Below are 15,705 nucleotides of genomic sequence, written 5' to 3' on the forward strand. Positions count from 1 at the left end.
CTATATTTGTGTCGTTAAAAGCATTTATAGTATTTGATAATTTTTATCGTGATATACTTATTGTCACCGAAATCAAAATGGACTCCACCACCCACCCACAGAAACAAGATAACGAGAAGTAATAATTAAAACAAAAAAAAAATCATTGGTTAACTTATGCAGTCAAGATTTTTTGTCCAGTTCAGACTTCAGAGACAGTCTCTCGTGTTGTCCATGTGATGTGGCTTTAATTCTCTGATGTCAAATAACATCAAATCGTATTTATATTCTTCTTCGCGATGCTGTTTTGTATATTATTTATGAACTAAAATTCTCATGTTGACATGTTCTTTAGGAAATAAATGTTTTTCCCAACATCTTTTAAATTGTCTCATGATCATACTGTAATTGGCAAAAAAGTTCCTAATTAAGCCTGCTAGAGAGAGAGTAATTAAGTTATATTTATAAATAAAAAAAACAATTACGACGCTTGTCTTTTTGATGTTCACATCTAATAGTAATTACTTAGAATGTAGGTAGTTTGATGAGTCTTAGCATAATCACCTAATATTTAGCATATTCAAAAGATATGAATCATCAAATCGATATCTACTCCTCGTTTTGAGTTGGAACGCATAACCCCTAAAACACAATACCTAACATACAACTACAAGACTGCTCGTCACCAACAAGAGCCATTAATAATAATAATGTTCAATCACTTTATGATAAAATTTTGGAAGCAATATAATTTAGCCAGAACCGGCAAGGCGGCAAGTCACTAATTTGCTGAATCAAATGTGGATTTGTATGTTTTTTTTTTTTAAATATCTTTGGGATCGACGGCCTCTTCGACTTTATTAGTAAATATTGTTAACATACATAAGACAGGAAAGCATGTCATGCACGTTTTATGGCCCGGGGAATAAATATCAATCAGCAATTATATGTGCATCTTTTCTAGGTTTTAGGTCACACATAACGGTGTATATTGTATAACTTTGTTTTATTAAAGTTACGGAAAACGAATTGACCGTAACACAAAACGAAGTTCTTAAGAACCTTTTAATTTTATGGTTTAAGGCTCCTACAACCTACGATAATGGAGTGGGAGTCGTCTTCACACTAGTTAAAAGCATGGTCAATAATAAGAATATTGTTTGAGTTGGTTGGTATAAATAGTTGCTAATCGTGATAAGTCAAAGAAGTAGAAAACGATGTTGTAATAACTTCGTTTTGTCTTTCGGCGGAAGAAAACAAAAGATAAATTGTTAGTATTTAGGGACAACTAAGATCCAAGGTCTCTCTCTTTGTGCTTTCACTTTACTTTTTTTTGGAAATGTGTTCTTTGATTTCGGAAAGCTTGTTGAGACCAATGATAGTAATTAAGATTCATTTCCGCGTCAGCATAGTCCAACGCATCATCTACCTTAAAGCTTTAAGTAATTTAGGAATGAAGAATTTTAAGCCACTAAGCACCTTTTCTTTGTTTATCACACATACACTATGCCAAATTATAACCATACGAAGCTAAACCCACATAACGAAGGGACTTGAGAGAAACTGTATAGGTAGAGAGAGTAGGAGACAAACGTGCTTAATAAAAATTGATGTTTTTAAGGGAAGTGGTAAAAGGAATTAGAACTCTATTTTACATAAACTGATAAAAATGATAATAATAAGGAATTAGATCTAAAAACGTAAACCTCTATTATTATGTACTAATTCATACCATCAAACTAGATAAACATAGGAATAAATCATAATTAACATATTTCCTCTCTCAATCTTGTGACATCTACTATTCCAAAAAAGAATCTTGTGACATCTTTAGAACCAAAAAAAAAAGTGACATCTCATGTTTATCCAATTTAGAGGTTGACTAAAACTTAGATCTGTCACCGTTTACATAATCGCCGTTATTAATTTCACGAAATTTTATTTGATAAGAAAACCATAATCAATTATACTACCAGTTAGCTTTTTAATTAAAAATTAGTGGGAGATGGGAGAGAGATAACTTGTACGCGAAGAATGAGATCTCGTTACCCCCCTCTTTTGCCAAGTGGATCATAGATGGGCCAAATGTCTAACCTTGCGACACCCAACTAATCAAATCACGCCACGTTTATTTGTCACGTCACACCATTGTGCAGTGCAGTTAAAAATATATTTTTTTTTCGGTTGTTTCGGCGGCACCGTTATTAAAAACCCAAAGGAATTTATGTTGAACTTACAAATGGGTAAAACCGTCATTTTGATTCGTCTCGAGAAAGAAAGTACTATCCCTCATTAAAAACCTAAAGAAACGCGCTTTCCACGACGGTTTGTGTTAGGTTGGTGTTGTCACACCATATCCTTACTTACTTTTACGATAATACCCCTGTCTCAATCTACGGCTAATCATTTCCATTAATTCAGTTATATTTCTTTGATTCATCATTTAAAATCACTACTAATAATAATTAACAATTTTCCATGTACATAAAACGAGAGACGCGACTTTTCTATAATCTACCTTGATTAGAAAAGAAAACATCCTTAAACAGGATTTTATACAACGAGTGAAAAAACGACTAATTCACGTTTTCACATTCGATAGTTTGAATCTAGACCTCTCCTCATCACTCAAGTTGTAAAGGGTAATTAAGTAAAGAAAAAAAAAAGATACAAAAGAAAGGCACGTGCTATACCAATGACGGTTATAACCCGAAATCACGTGGTTTAGTCAACTCGCTTTACAGATATTCCGAAGAAGAAGTTAGTAGTAGTAGTAGTAGCCTTGCAGGAGTTTTGTTGGACCCACTCTCTCACTCTTCCTTCCACCCCTCTCGTTACGCTGTACCAAAGGCGCGTGATCTCCACTTATAAACCGTAGGCGCGTCGATTCAAGAAGAAACCTTCTCCCCCACCACCACATCCACCACTACGTCTTCTTCTTCCTTCTACAAATACCCCACAGTCTCTTTCCCTCGTCTTCTAAGTTTTTTTTTTTTTTTTTTTGTTTTCTCGCCTGAGACTGGGTCCCTTGAGATTTCTCTCATTATTGATACTTAAACAAGCAGCAACCTCCTCCTTTCTCCGTTTCTTTTTTTTATAAACTCTTCTTCGCTCTCCGTAAAAACTAAATCAGTTAAACAAAAACAAAAACAAGAAAAAAGAAAAAGCTATGGAACCTTGTAGCGTAACCGAGGATGCTGAGTTTTGGCTTCCGACTGAGTTTCTTACTGACGACGATTTTCTCGTTGCTAAAGAGAACAACGCTGGTGGAGGACTCGATCTCGATGACTCCTTCTCTTACGGGCCGCGTCTTGGATTTGGGGCTTTTCGCTCTACCGTTAAGCCTAATAACGCATGGTCTATTGGTAAGGAAGGTGACGATGAGAAGTTCTTAGCCGGATTGACTCGGCAGATGGTTCAGTCATCTCTGGAAGATGATTTCTCCGGTGGATTTTGCGGTGATCACTCTTTTCCCGCCGGTAACAACACCAAGGTACTTCGATTTGGACCTTAAACCGTTCTCAATCGTCTTTCTGTTTGCATATGGTTTTTAACTGTTTTTTTTTTGTATGGTTCGTCAGGCTTTGGGTATGAATCGTTCGCCTCTGTGTGTCGCCGGAACCGACTGCTGTTGCCGGACTCAGAGATTGAACCAGAATTGCAACTCTCGAGTTTCTTCATGGGATCTGCACTGTGCCGCGGCGGAGGAAGTAGCCAGGATGAGTATCATCGACGAACACTACCAGACTAGTGGCAGAGGACTTCTCGCTCCTCCCACAAAACTTTCCTCCTCTGCCTCCGCCACCACCGTCAAAAACAACCCTAGCAACGGTACCGGTTTCTACAGCCACCGTCAATCTCTCCCATACCAGAAGCTACAAGCTATCCAAGTAATGAATCATTATCGATAACTCTCTAAAGATTTGATTTTTTTCTGAATCTTTTGTTGTTGTGTGTGTGCGATTGTGCCTGATTGGTTTGTTTTTCTCGTTTGTCTTCTTGTGCAGTATCAGCAGCTAAAGCAGCAACAGCTGATGAAACATCATCATCATCATCGCCCATTGGTGCATCAGAGCAGAGGAGTAAGACTTAATAATAATGGTAACAAAAATGTTGGTGGTCCAGTGGATTTGTCGTCTTCTGCATGGTCTAATTATCAGCTTCCGAGGCGTGATGTTATGAGAGCTGTATTCATCGGAGATCAAACCGGAAAGCGTGGCTCAACCGGAACCGGAGTCTTCTTACCCCGTAGCGTTGACCACTCTTCTTCAAGGAGAGCTGAGACTCGTGACGATAAGCCCAGTAAGTTCCAAAAAAAAAGCATACTTTTTTCCAAATGTCATTTTTGGTTATCCAAACGTTTCGTTGGTTTCTGATGAGAAAATGGTTGTTACTTTTGTGTTTAGCTCTATCGACTGTTTTGGTTCCGGCTAGACTAGCTCATGTCCTGAATCTGAACGTAGGCGAACCAGTCCGGTCATCTTCTGGAAATCTCAACGGTAATACAAAATCTCGACCTCGAGTGCTTATTTAACTTATTTTAAGCAGTCAATTTTATAATCCAATTGGTTTAATTTCTTGTTAATTAATCATGCAGATGTGTCGTGGAGACAGAGGAGCAACAATGGTGGGTTCTCGAGCCAGCTGCACGGTGGTGTTAGGGCGGAGCAGCCAGTGAACGAGCCTCGGTTACCATCGGAATGGGCTTATTGATCGATTTGGTTTACGTGACTTTTGGGTGTGTTTAGGGTGAAGACTTTAATGGGTTTGGAAGAAACAAAGAAATAAGAAGATTAGGAGTTGATGACAGGTAGTCAAATAGTGGAGTAGGGTTTTCATATATAGATAGTGGAAGATTTGGAAGAAGAAGAAATAAAAGAAAGGATAGAGAAGGTGAAGTGACGAGGTTTTGGATCGTTTAACCACCATTGATGGCTGATAGTTGAAGAACAGAGCATTGCGAGAGAGACAGAGTAGACCTTTGTTTTTTTTTTTTGTTTTTTGGTTTTCTTTTGGAAATTAAATGTTGTTAGTTGTCACCGGGCTGTTGCTTTAGTCCTACTCACCCTTCCTCTTTCTCTCTTTCTCTTTTGTTCTCTCAACTCAACTCTTAATAAAGCAATGGACAAGTATTAGTAAAATAAAAAGATTGTTATATATACACTAATTCTGTTTTCCATTAGATGCTTAATATTGGAATCTGCTAATTCAATCATATCTCTCATTGTCTAAAATCTTATGCAAGCTAAATCATATCTTACTAAGGTGACGTTTTCTACAAAGTAAAATAAAGGGAACACTCACAGCTTACTTTTGATGATTGATGAATATCTTAAAATCTCTAATTTTGGAGAAGAAGTTCTCACAAGCAAGTAACAATAGCCCACAAACAGTCTTAATAATTAACAGTGTTCTTACACTAGTATAATAATAGTACCATATATATATATATATATTTTTTTAATATTACTAGTACTTACCTTGATCAACTAATAGTCTACTATAAACTATAAAGTTATGTTCTTAAGAAGAAGAAAAAAAATACACCACCATTGAGACACTACTGCTGAGTGCTGACACACAAGTACACCATTGGTGGTCCTTTGGTTGTAGCTCAGCTTTAAAGAGCTCATCTTTTGAATAGACCTTTCCGTGTGGTTGTGGAGGGTGTGCTAGGTTAGGCTAATTTTACTGATCAGATTCTGTTAGTATCTGGTAGCTCTTGTAATGTTCTCGGTTCCATTGATGGAATAATATAAACTTAGATGACCAAAAAAATAGAGACACACTACTGACACAGAAGTAATTACCACAGATAAAACATAAAGATAAGTAACTTTTTTATGATGCCAAAAACCTAAATATTTTGTTCTCGACTTCTCGTTATACTCGCCTAGCTAGCCTTGTTAATAGCAACAAAAAGGATTCAAAATCATAGATTAAGGCAAAAGAAACAACACGAAAGGGTTTTTTTTAATTAGATGGAAACAAAAAAAAAACTGTTAAGGAATTAGGCAACCCATTAAGTAATACACTCCTAAGTATCGATGTACTATTCTTTTCAAGCTGAGTAATTAATACACAAGCAATGGCGGATCCAGGACCTATTTTTACATGAGGCACAATATATAAATAACAACTATTTCATTAACAAAATTATCAAAAATGAGGCATTTTAGGGGCATCGAACCTTGGATCCTTGGAGTAACATGAGGCACCTTCTACCAACTAAGCTAGAAACATATTAACTGATTGAGAAATTTATTAAATTTATCTAATCTGTGTATGGCACGTGCCCTACTACCCTCTCAAGTAGATCCGCCTCTGTACACAAGAGCAGTTAAAGAAGTGGGATTTGATTAAAATGCTGAAAATGGTGCTCTTCTTCTTTGTTGTGGTGCTACGTGCAGACTTTGTCCTAAGCCATTTGTTATTATTGTCGTTAGCTAAGATTTACAATATTTGACAATTTTCTAGTGTCGACATTTGAGTAATGGCAGCTATTTTTAGTTGTCTTGGTTTTCTCGGTGAGTTTTTTTTTTTCTTTTTCAAAACGACTAGTACAAAATCATCAAGTCCTGTTTTATGTTCACCAGGACCGTTCGTAATTGTGTGAACCATGTATGTTAATGGGATGCACATGTTGATAAATTTGGTGTTCTGTGCTTTGACTGCTTCACGCCGTTCGTTGCGTTCTTTAATTATTGTAATTTCTTCGGATAACAACATTATTGAAGACCACTTACATTCTCACATGACTCCGCGCGCATTTATTCTACTTTCCTCTTCTTCTTTAACTTCCACATTATTTTAGAAGAAAAATAACTGATGCATACACATACATACATGCTGGTCTCTGTTTTTATATTTTGATTTTAGGGTTTACAATCTTGTAAGTATTCATTTTTTACTTTTATATTATTTGTGTTCCACTGAGGAATCGCGTAAAAAGATAATATGACTAGAGAGATGGGCAATAAATGGGAAAATGGAAAAAACATGTCGTACTAGTACTTTGGTTAATGCCAGTTTTAAATGAAAGTTACGATGCTTGATTTGTTAAAACATTAGTACATAATCGTATACATATTAATGGTTAATTAACTTTATGTTTAAGAGAATTAATTAGCTTCCAAACTAGTAATATACTACTAGCTCTAAAATGCAACTCCATCTACTTCTCCTCCTCTCTTCTGTCACTATATGTGTTTGTTTTCCTTTGGAGACCATCTCTTATTAAAACATGTTGACCTATTTGCACCTATCTGTCTATAAATACGAATCAATTCTTGTTCGTTTTTTGGATTTTCTTTGGTCGGTCAATATTTTTCCTTTTCTGTTTTGGATTTTGGAATGTCTAGAAAGAAAAACAAAATTAAAGGAAAAAAAGAATTGAGTAAATGGGTGTTCTGTTCTCACATGTAGAAATTTTCAATAGTCCAACATATTTGCTAAACTAACAACCACCAACCCATCACCAAATTTTCGTTTCATCTGTTGTGTCATACAAATTTTAGATCAAAGATCTTTTAACTCCAATATTTAATTGAAGTGTACATGTACATTATCATTTGAGTGGTTTGGATCCGATATATAGTTACCTTTTAGGTGTTGGATATAGGTTTTGCCCCCAACATTTACAGAAGTCCAAACAGAAAATCTTAGGAAGTTTTGGATCTGGCCCATTTGGATGCAGGAGCAAAATTGTCATTTTACAGAGAGACAGAAGAAATCTTAAGTCACTGGCCCACTATATATATCAGATGTCATTGTGACATCTACTTTTTGGGCAATTAGAGAGAGAAAAACAATTATATTTGTATTAAATGTGCTTAGCTTCTTGGTTGTCATTTTCTGTAAACTCTCTCTTCAATTCTACGTTAATAAAATGACCAATTCCGATTTATCCCCATTAAAATTCATTCTATTTATATTGTCGATTTCCTACATCAATAATAGGGGGTAAATTTAAATTACATCAAATTGTTAAAGAAAGTGAAGCTCACAACTAGCCTTGTTAAGCCAACGTACCAGTGCAACTGATTTTTTTTTTTTATTTTTTTTTTTCACATAACAAATTAACTGTAACCATTTGCAAATTTTAAGGTTAAAATAAAATAAAAATTATAGAATTATGTAAAGGAGTATATAAATAACATGGGCTGTTACACAATTAGAGGCCCGTTCAATATAAAAGCCCGCTAAACTAGTCAAAAGTCAAATAGAAGACTTCAAAAAAGAAAATTAAATCTAATCCTAAACATGTATCAGAGTCAAGTGGTGGAATAATTAATTTTACCCAGTGTTGTTGTTGGTTGAGCTACCCAGTGTCTATCAAGAGAGGAAGGTTTAGGGAGAGCTTTGGTGCTTTTGCTTCGTCGCTTCGTCGCTTCGATTCCACCCTGGGGTTTGCGTTCTTCAAAATCCTAATTCGAGATCTTCTCGGAAATCTGGGATTGATCGGCGATGGCGGTGGGAGATCAGACGGAGCAGAATAATTTGCCGAAGAAGAAGAAATCCGAAACGGAAGACGATAAGAGGTTCTATCTACTTGTGGAATCTATGTTTGAATCAGTTGAATTTTATCTTTTGCTGGGAGTTAAGTGAATCGATCATTAATAATTTTTGAGAGTTGTATCTGTGGAATAGGAGGAAGAACATTGTTCCAGGGAGCTTGTTAAAAGCAGTGGTTAGACCTGGAGGAGGTGATTCGAGCCCTGTTGATGGTGATCAGGTTATCATTTTGCTTGTCGTGAGACAGAGACTAAAAGAGAGTGGTAAAGTTTTGATGGTTATGTGTGTGTTTTTCGTCAGGTTATCTATCATTGCACTGTACGGACATTGGATGGTGTAGTAGTGGAATCGACGAGGTCAGAATGTGGAGGTGAGACTGACGAAACATTTCTCAGTAGGGAGTTGCTTTGAGCTTTTTTTTTTTATGTTAGGGACATCATCTAATGCGTTGTTTGATGTTTGTTCCATCAGGGAGAGGTGTACCTATAAGAGATGTTTTGGGGAAGAGCAAAATGATCCTTGGATTGCTCGAAGGAATTCCCACTATGCACAAGGGTGAAATTGCTATGGTAAACTCAAATATAACGTTTATACTGCTTTACCATTTTTTTGTATATTTCAAAGATGTGACTCTTTATACGGATGTTGGCTTCGTAGTTTGATTTCTGAATATGGTTTAGCTTATTTAGTTGATTCACCTTAAATTTAATGAGTTGATGCGCCAAATTCTTCATAGCTATTTCAGATAACTTTCTCGATTCTTCACAGCTGAAGAAGTCTTTATACCTTTTTGTGTTTTTGTTTCAGTTCAAGATGAAACCTGAAATGCATTATGCAGAGAAGGATTGTCCAGTCTCAGCTCCAGGGAATTTTCCAGAAGATGATGAGCTTCATTTTGAGACTGAATTGTTGGATTTTTTTAAAGCCAAGGCAAGATCTCATCACAAACCAAGATAACAGTGCTTTACTTAGCCAAAAGACTTTGAAAACTTGCATTTCATCTGATTTGACTTAAGCTTTCCTTTCCTGTGTTAATGTTCAGATTGCAAGTGAAGATCTGGGGGTCGTCAAGAAGGTAGGACCTGATTTTCCATATTTGTAGACGTAAATTGGGTCGGGGATGATGTATCTGTTTGGTGGCTTGGGAAAGGGTAGTGTAAGGAAGAATAAGCAGAGGTTGAATGATATTATACAAATTTCTCTTGTTCTTTCTGATGGCTCAAGCATTGCTTTTCTTTTATATGAAAGATTCTAAATGAAGGTGAGGGATGGGAATCTCCAAGAGAACCTTATGAAGTAAAAGCCAGGTAATTTAATTCTTGATCATTCCAGCATTTTGGATCAAAATATCATTTAACCTTGTTTTCCGTTATGAGCTGAAACGTAGATTGACTTTTATTGCATCTTTGTGGTGTATATTAGGATATCTGCTAAATCCGGTGACGGACAAGTGATCTTCTCTCACACAGAAGAACCTTATTTCTTCACGTTTGGAAAATCTGAGGTGATTGTTAAGTTTACAGGGCATGTTTTTAGCTTTGTATTCTCTGTCCATACATATCCGGTCCAGCGGAATACATTGCTGAATATCGCTTGTCAATTAGGCAGGTGCCTAAAGGTCTTGAAATTGGAATGGGAACTATGGCTCGGAAGGAGAAGGCAGTTATATATGTTCGCAAGCAGTACCTGACTGACTCTCCTTTGATGCATATCGATCAAGACCTTGAAGAAGTTCATTTTGAGGTTGAACTGGTCCATTTCATTCAGGTATAAAAAAGACAAAGCTTATATAATCCAATTTGCTTATATAGTATTTTGCGCATTTAAGAATTGGGAGACTGAGCGATTGACATTCAAGTTCGCGCTTTGAAGGTGCGTGACATGCTTGGAGATGGACGTCTCATAAAACGTCGAATTCAAGATGGAAGAGGTATGTTTCACACTTTATTTGTAAGTGTTTTCTTATCCATTTCAACATGGTGCTGGTCTTATTCTTATACATCTTGCTGGGGGATATGCTAGAATCCAGTTCATGTTTTCTCTATATTTAGTTTATTCGCTAGAATATTCTGATCTGCTACGTTTCACCAACTTATTAGGTGAGTTTCCCATGGATTGTCCACTCCAAGACAGCCGGTTAAGCGTTCACTACAAGGGCATGCTTCTCAATGAAGAGAAGTCTGTCTTCTATGATAGCAAGATTGACAATAATGATCAGCCGTTGGAGTTCAGTTCTGGAGAAGGATTGGTCAGTCAATTCCACATTTATAGAAAAACCTAGTCAAGTTATTTACACAACTTTACACGATTCAGTTAAAATTTATATCCAGGCATGGTTAAGATTATTCTGTCATATTTGCAGGTCCCTGAGGGATTTGAGATGTGTACTCGTTTGATGCTACCTGGGGAGATTGCTCTTGTTACATGCCCCCCTGATTATGCATATGACAAGTTTCCAAGGTCATACTCTTAACTGTACAGATCACACTGAACATGAATACATGATAGCATATAAACTCTTAATGGAGAAATAATTGACTGTTTTCTCTCCTGATAGACCACCTGGCGTTCCTGAAGGTGCACATGTTCAGTGGGAGATTGAGCTTCTTGGTTTTGAAACGCCAAGAGTAAGTTGGTCTAGTGTTGATGCATACCATTGAAATTGTAAACAGCTTCCATTTCTTATGAATTCAGTTTCCTTGTCACAGGACTGGACTGGTTTGAACTTCCAAAGCATCATGGACGAGGCAGAAAAGATCAGAAGCACGGTATGGAGCAAATAATCTGCTACCATATAAAATATGACCGAGACCATTACAGAATTTTCTTTTAGCTAATTTTGATTAAACTATGAACTTTCAGGGTAATAGGCTTTTCAAAGAAGGAAAATTTGAGCTCGCAAAAGCAAAGTACGAAAAGGTATATAATCCAAAGCTCTAACCAATCCCAGAACTAGCCTTTTGTTTCATCATGTCTGAGAGGTGACCCAGAAACAAACCAGGTACTCAGGGAATTTAATCATGTAAACCCGCAAGATGACGATGAAGGAAAAATATTTGGTGACACAAGGGTGAGTTTCATCTTCTCATAACGTTTTTAGTTATATATATGTCTAGAGTTTATAAGATTATCGTTTTAAGTATTAACTAGCTCTTGTATCCTTTCTCTCTGATTTTTGAAGAATATGTTACATCTGAATGTTGCGGCATGTTTGCTTAAATTGGGAGAGTGGAGGAAGTCTATAGAGACGTGCAATAAGGTAACCTTCAGATAAACAGAATCTCTTAAAGGCTTTATTCTTAAATCAGAGTCTGAGTGTACTCCAATTTCCAAACAGGTCTTAGAAGCAAAGCCAGGCCATGTGAAAGGTCTCTACCGCCGCGGAATGGCTTACATTGCAGGTGGAGAGTATGATGACGCTAGAAATGACTTTAATATGGTATATTATATTAAAACTGCTTATCATATTCCAATCCATAGATTTGGTAATCTGCTTACTAACATGACTTATGTGTCTGTGTGTTTTAGATGATCAAAGTGGACAAATCATCGGAAGCTGATGCCACAGCTGCTCTGTTGAAATTGAAGCAGAAGGAACAGGTCAGTGTTTGATAACCATTTCAACCAAATGTCCACCCCAGTCGAGTTCATTAAGGCTACTTATGTTTTGTGCATATTCTGCCAATTTCGATACTTAAATAAAAGAAGATATCTCTGAGTTGTTTCGTTCGATCTCACAGGAAGCGGAAAACAAAGCTAGAAAGCAGTTCAAAGGATTATTCGACAAGAAACCGGGGGAGATAACCGAAGTGGGTACAGAAATAAGAGAGGAGTCTAAAACTATAGAAGAAGTAGATGAGACAAAGGATATTGATGAAGACGAAATACAGGAAGAAGAAGGAACGACAACGGTGAGCACGGAAAGGAAGAAGAAAGGGTGGCCTTTTCTGAAGAACGTGATGCTACAAATCGGAATGCAGCTCGGTGTTGTTCTGATAGGGATTTTGATATTCCAGTTTGTGAATGCTAAATTTACATGAGAGAGCTAAGCTATGAAGGCAACCAACGGTACTTACATCTCATATCAAAGGGTTTATTACTTTAGACTCACTCAAGAGAATATAAAATTGATATTTGTACCACTAATCGATTCTCTTACATTCCTCCTTCACTGATTGCTATTTGTTTCCTTTGACATTCAAATCATATGATTACTTAATTAATGAGAGGGTAAATTAACGATACATGAAATAAATGATAACAATTCCACCCACAACCACTCAGGGTTAAATAATAAAAGAGATTTCCTGAAACTAATAAAAGTCGCCACTAATGTTTATTGGGATTTAAAAAAAAGTTTCAACCGTTTAGTCCGTGTTGAACTTGCGTTTTATCGTACACACCAAACGATGCTTAAAAGGTTAAAACGCTGATTTTGCCTTGTATCAGAGATTTTTGGGGGCAACGGAGAAATTTTTGTTTTTAGGGCTTTTTTTTTTTTTCCTTCTTTTTGGGTTATCATCGTCGTCTAAGGAAAAATCTTATTTTGTTCTTAGATTCTTTCACTCTCGTCTTTTGATCTCTTCAAGTTTTGGTTTCGCCGTCGTTCTCGTTTCAACCTTTTTTCCGATCTTCAATCAATCGTTGATTCACCGGCGTCTGTCCCGACTTGGATTCACGAACCTCGGATTTTTTTTTCCGATCAGATAGATAAAATTTGAGATTAGGTGGTAAAAATATTTCAAAATTTGGTTGGGTGTTTTGGTTTGGTTTGATGATGTTGACACGAACTGTTGGGGTCTGAAGTAGTAATAAGGAAGTGAAAGTGTGTAAGCAACAAAAAACGTTATAATGAACCTTTACATTCGCCGCGAAGCTTCCAAGGTTCGTCTTTTTTCTTCTCATTCTGCTTTCTCTGTTGAGTAATTTGTCTCTGGTTCATAGTAACTAGGCTCTTTGTTCTGTAGCTATGGAAGAGATTGTGTTCGGAAATCACGACAGAGATTGGTCTCCTTGCTGAGAATTGGAAATATCTTCTTGCTGGTCTTCTCTGTCAGGTTTCCTATCTTTTACTTTCACCTTTTTCTGATACCTTCAACCTGTAATTGAGCTTCGTATACAATTTGATTTCGACACCTTTTTTGCTCTTAAGAGTAGAAGAAGGGGTTACAATCATGGTTTGTGTTATACCTATAGTAACTTTAGGCCTTAGGAGAAATTAAAGAACAAGACTTGAAATTACCCTCTTTTTCAAATCAGGTTTAATTTGGTGACATTAATTTGAATGCATCTGTTTTGTGCAGTATATTCATGGTTTAGCTGCTAGGGGAGTTCATTATATTCACCGGCCAGGACCAACGCTTCAAGATTCCGGCTTCTTTGTTCTTCCGGTTTGTCTCCATTACTTCAGCTCGTTTGGTTGATCCCTTTATTCTTCAGAGCAAATGTCATATGTTGGCTTTTTGTGTTTTTAGGAGCTTGGTCAAGATAAAGGCTACATTAGTGAAACTGTCTTCACTTGTGTATTTGTTTCATTTTTCCTGGTGAGTTTCCTCAAGATACAAAAGATTCATCTCTGGTTCTGTTCTGACTAAGCAGCCGTTATATGAATGGTTTGTTTTCGCCTTGCAGTGGACTTTCCATCCTTTCATTGTGAAAAGCAAGAAGATATACACTGTGTTGATATGGTGCAGGGTTCTCGCCTTCTTAGTTGTAAGTACCCTTTACCTTTAGCTAAGTAAATAAATGCAATTCAAAGGTTTACCTCATAGAAGTCTTTTGCCAATTCTTTCCATTAACAGGCTTGTCAGTTTCTCCGTGTCATAACATTCTATTCGACTCAGCTTCCTGGCCCTAACTATCACTGTCGAGAGGTAAAAACTAAATAGAGATCTATACCACGACTGGGGCCCTAATTTATAATTTCACATTCATGTGTTTCTTGTGTTACATACAGGGTTCTGAGCTTGCCAGGTTGCCAAAGCCACACAACGTTCTTGAGGTCCTCTTGCTTAACTGTGAGTTTTCAGCATTTTCCTCTTCCTTCAACACATCTTTTTATGTATGTTTTCTTCTTATTTAGTAATACGCTGATCATATCAGTTCCTCGTGGGGTGATATACGGATGTGGAGACCTGATTTTCTCATCGCATATGATATTCACACTAGTCTTTGTCCGCACTTACCAGAAATACGGTTCTAAAAGGTACAAAGTTTCTCTAGACATGTCATAAAACAATAACGTAAGTATCATCTCTATAATATCTTGTAAATGTCCGCTCAGGTTCATAAAGCTGTTAGGTTGGGTCATTGCCATTTTGCAAAGCCTCTTGATTATTGCGTCCCGTAAACATTACACAGTCGATGTGGTTGTTGCGTGGTATACTGTGAACTTGGTTGTGTTCTTCCTTGACAACAAATTACCAGGTCTGATTTCCTTTCTTACTTGAGAAATTAGTTTGCAGAAACCCACAAATATATCTCATTTGATTTTTGGTTTCTCAAAATAGAATTGCCTGATCGAACAATGGTGTTGCTCCCTGTCATCTCGAAAGACAGAACCAAAGAAGAGAATCCCAAACTCTTGAATGGGAACAGTGTTGATCCAGCAGATTGGGTACACATCTGACTTAGTTTTTTTCAAAATCTGGTTGAAAACCCAATAAATATGTATAAATTGACCCATTTGGTCTTTCAGAGACCAAGGGCTCAAGTGAATGGCAAAGATAGCAGTGGAGGGCACACTGATAACAATACCAATGGCGCATGAGAGCTCAGTTTTCGGGCTGTTGATCATTGGTAAATTTGATGATATGACTATTGATCCAGGGGAGAACACGATGCAGTTTGTATATTCCCAGTTCCTTGCTTGTCAAGTAATCTGATGTTTGTTAGGGATCTTACACTTTTGATAAATGATGAAAATATAACCAAAAACACCAATGTAGCCATTTTAGCTTTCATCAACGTTTACTTAGATGTACAACCAGCTGCCTATTTGGGACGATGACTATACCTACTATCTAATTAGAATTTGGGACAGTTTTTTGTTGTGTTGTCTATAGTTATGAAACATTCTATCGCTATTTTGCAACTCTCTTGAATCTTGATGCGATTTAGAGCCGTCTACCAAATAAGTTTTAGATAGCAATCATATATAATTTTTTGTTCATGGAAGTGGAGAATAATATAGTTGGGGGTGAAGTTTAAACA

The 15,705-nt window shown here is 36.7% G+C and overlaps 3 protein-coding genes across 3 annotated transcripts; all 3 read left to right on the top strand.

Moving 5' to 3' along the window:
• Positions 1–2,876: 2,876 nt before the first annotated feature.
• Positions 2,877–5,126, top strand: LOC104791671 (uncharacterized). The gene is made up of 5 exons (XM_010517610.3): positions 2,877–3,472; positions 3,561–3,869; positions 3,987–4,281; positions 4,386–4,478; positions 4,577–5,126. Exons 1-5 carry the CDS (start codon positions 3,149–3,151, stop codon positions 4,690–4,692), a joined length of 1,137 nt encoding a protein of 378 aa, XP_010515912.2. The 5' UTR covers positions 2,877–3,148; the 3' UTR covers positions 4,693–5,126.
• Positions 5,127–8,220: 3,094 nt separating this feature from the next.
• On the top strand, positions 8,221–12,664 carry LOC104791672 (peptidyl-prolyl cis-trans isomerase PASTICCINO1). The gene is made up of 20 exons (XM_010517612.3): positions 8,221–8,519; positions 8,629–8,713; positions 8,794–8,863; positions 8,965–9,062; positions 9,301–9,423; positions 9,536–9,568; positions 9,742–9,800; positions 9,916–9,997; positions 10,102–10,260; positions 10,366–10,423; positions 10,593–10,741; positions 10,856–10,953; positions 11,051–11,120; positions 11,202–11,261; positions 11,356–11,412; positions 11,495–11,563; positions 11,675–11,752; positions 11,831–11,932; positions 12,022–12,093; positions 12,234–12,664. The coding sequence occupies exons 1-20, from the start codon at positions 8,446–8,448 to the stop codon at positions 12,531–12,533; spliced, it is 1,896 nt and encodes a 631-aa protein (XP_010515914.1). The 5' UTR covers positions 8,221–8,445; the 3' UTR covers positions 12,534–12,664.
• A 42-nt stretch (positions 12,665–12,706) lies between these two features.
• Positions 12,707–15,534, top strand: LOC104791674 (phosphatidylinositol:ceramide inositolphosphotransferase 1-like). Its single transcript, XM_010517613.3, has 11 exons — positions 12,707–13,377; positions 13,461–13,550; positions 13,797–13,883; positions 13,968–14,036; positions 14,125–14,205; positions 14,295–14,366; positions 14,450–14,510; positions 14,596–14,698; positions 14,777–14,919; positions 15,003–15,109; positions 15,191–15,534. The coding sequence occupies exons 1-11, from the start codon at positions 13,345–13,347 to the stop codon at positions 15,260–15,262; spliced, it is 918 nt and encodes a 305-aa protein (XP_010515915.1). The 5' UTR covers positions 12,707–13,344; the 3' UTR covers positions 15,263–15,534.
• Positions 15,535–15,705: the final 171 nt, after the last annotated feature.

This window comes from Camelina sativa, chromosome 6, assembly GCF_030686135.1.
Source record: "Camelina sativa cultivar CO46 ecotype springtype chromosome 6, ASM3068613v1".
Classification (NCBI taxonomy): Eukaryota; Viridiplantae; Streptophyta; class Magnoliopsida; order Brassicales; family Brassicaceae; genus Camelina; species Camelina sativa.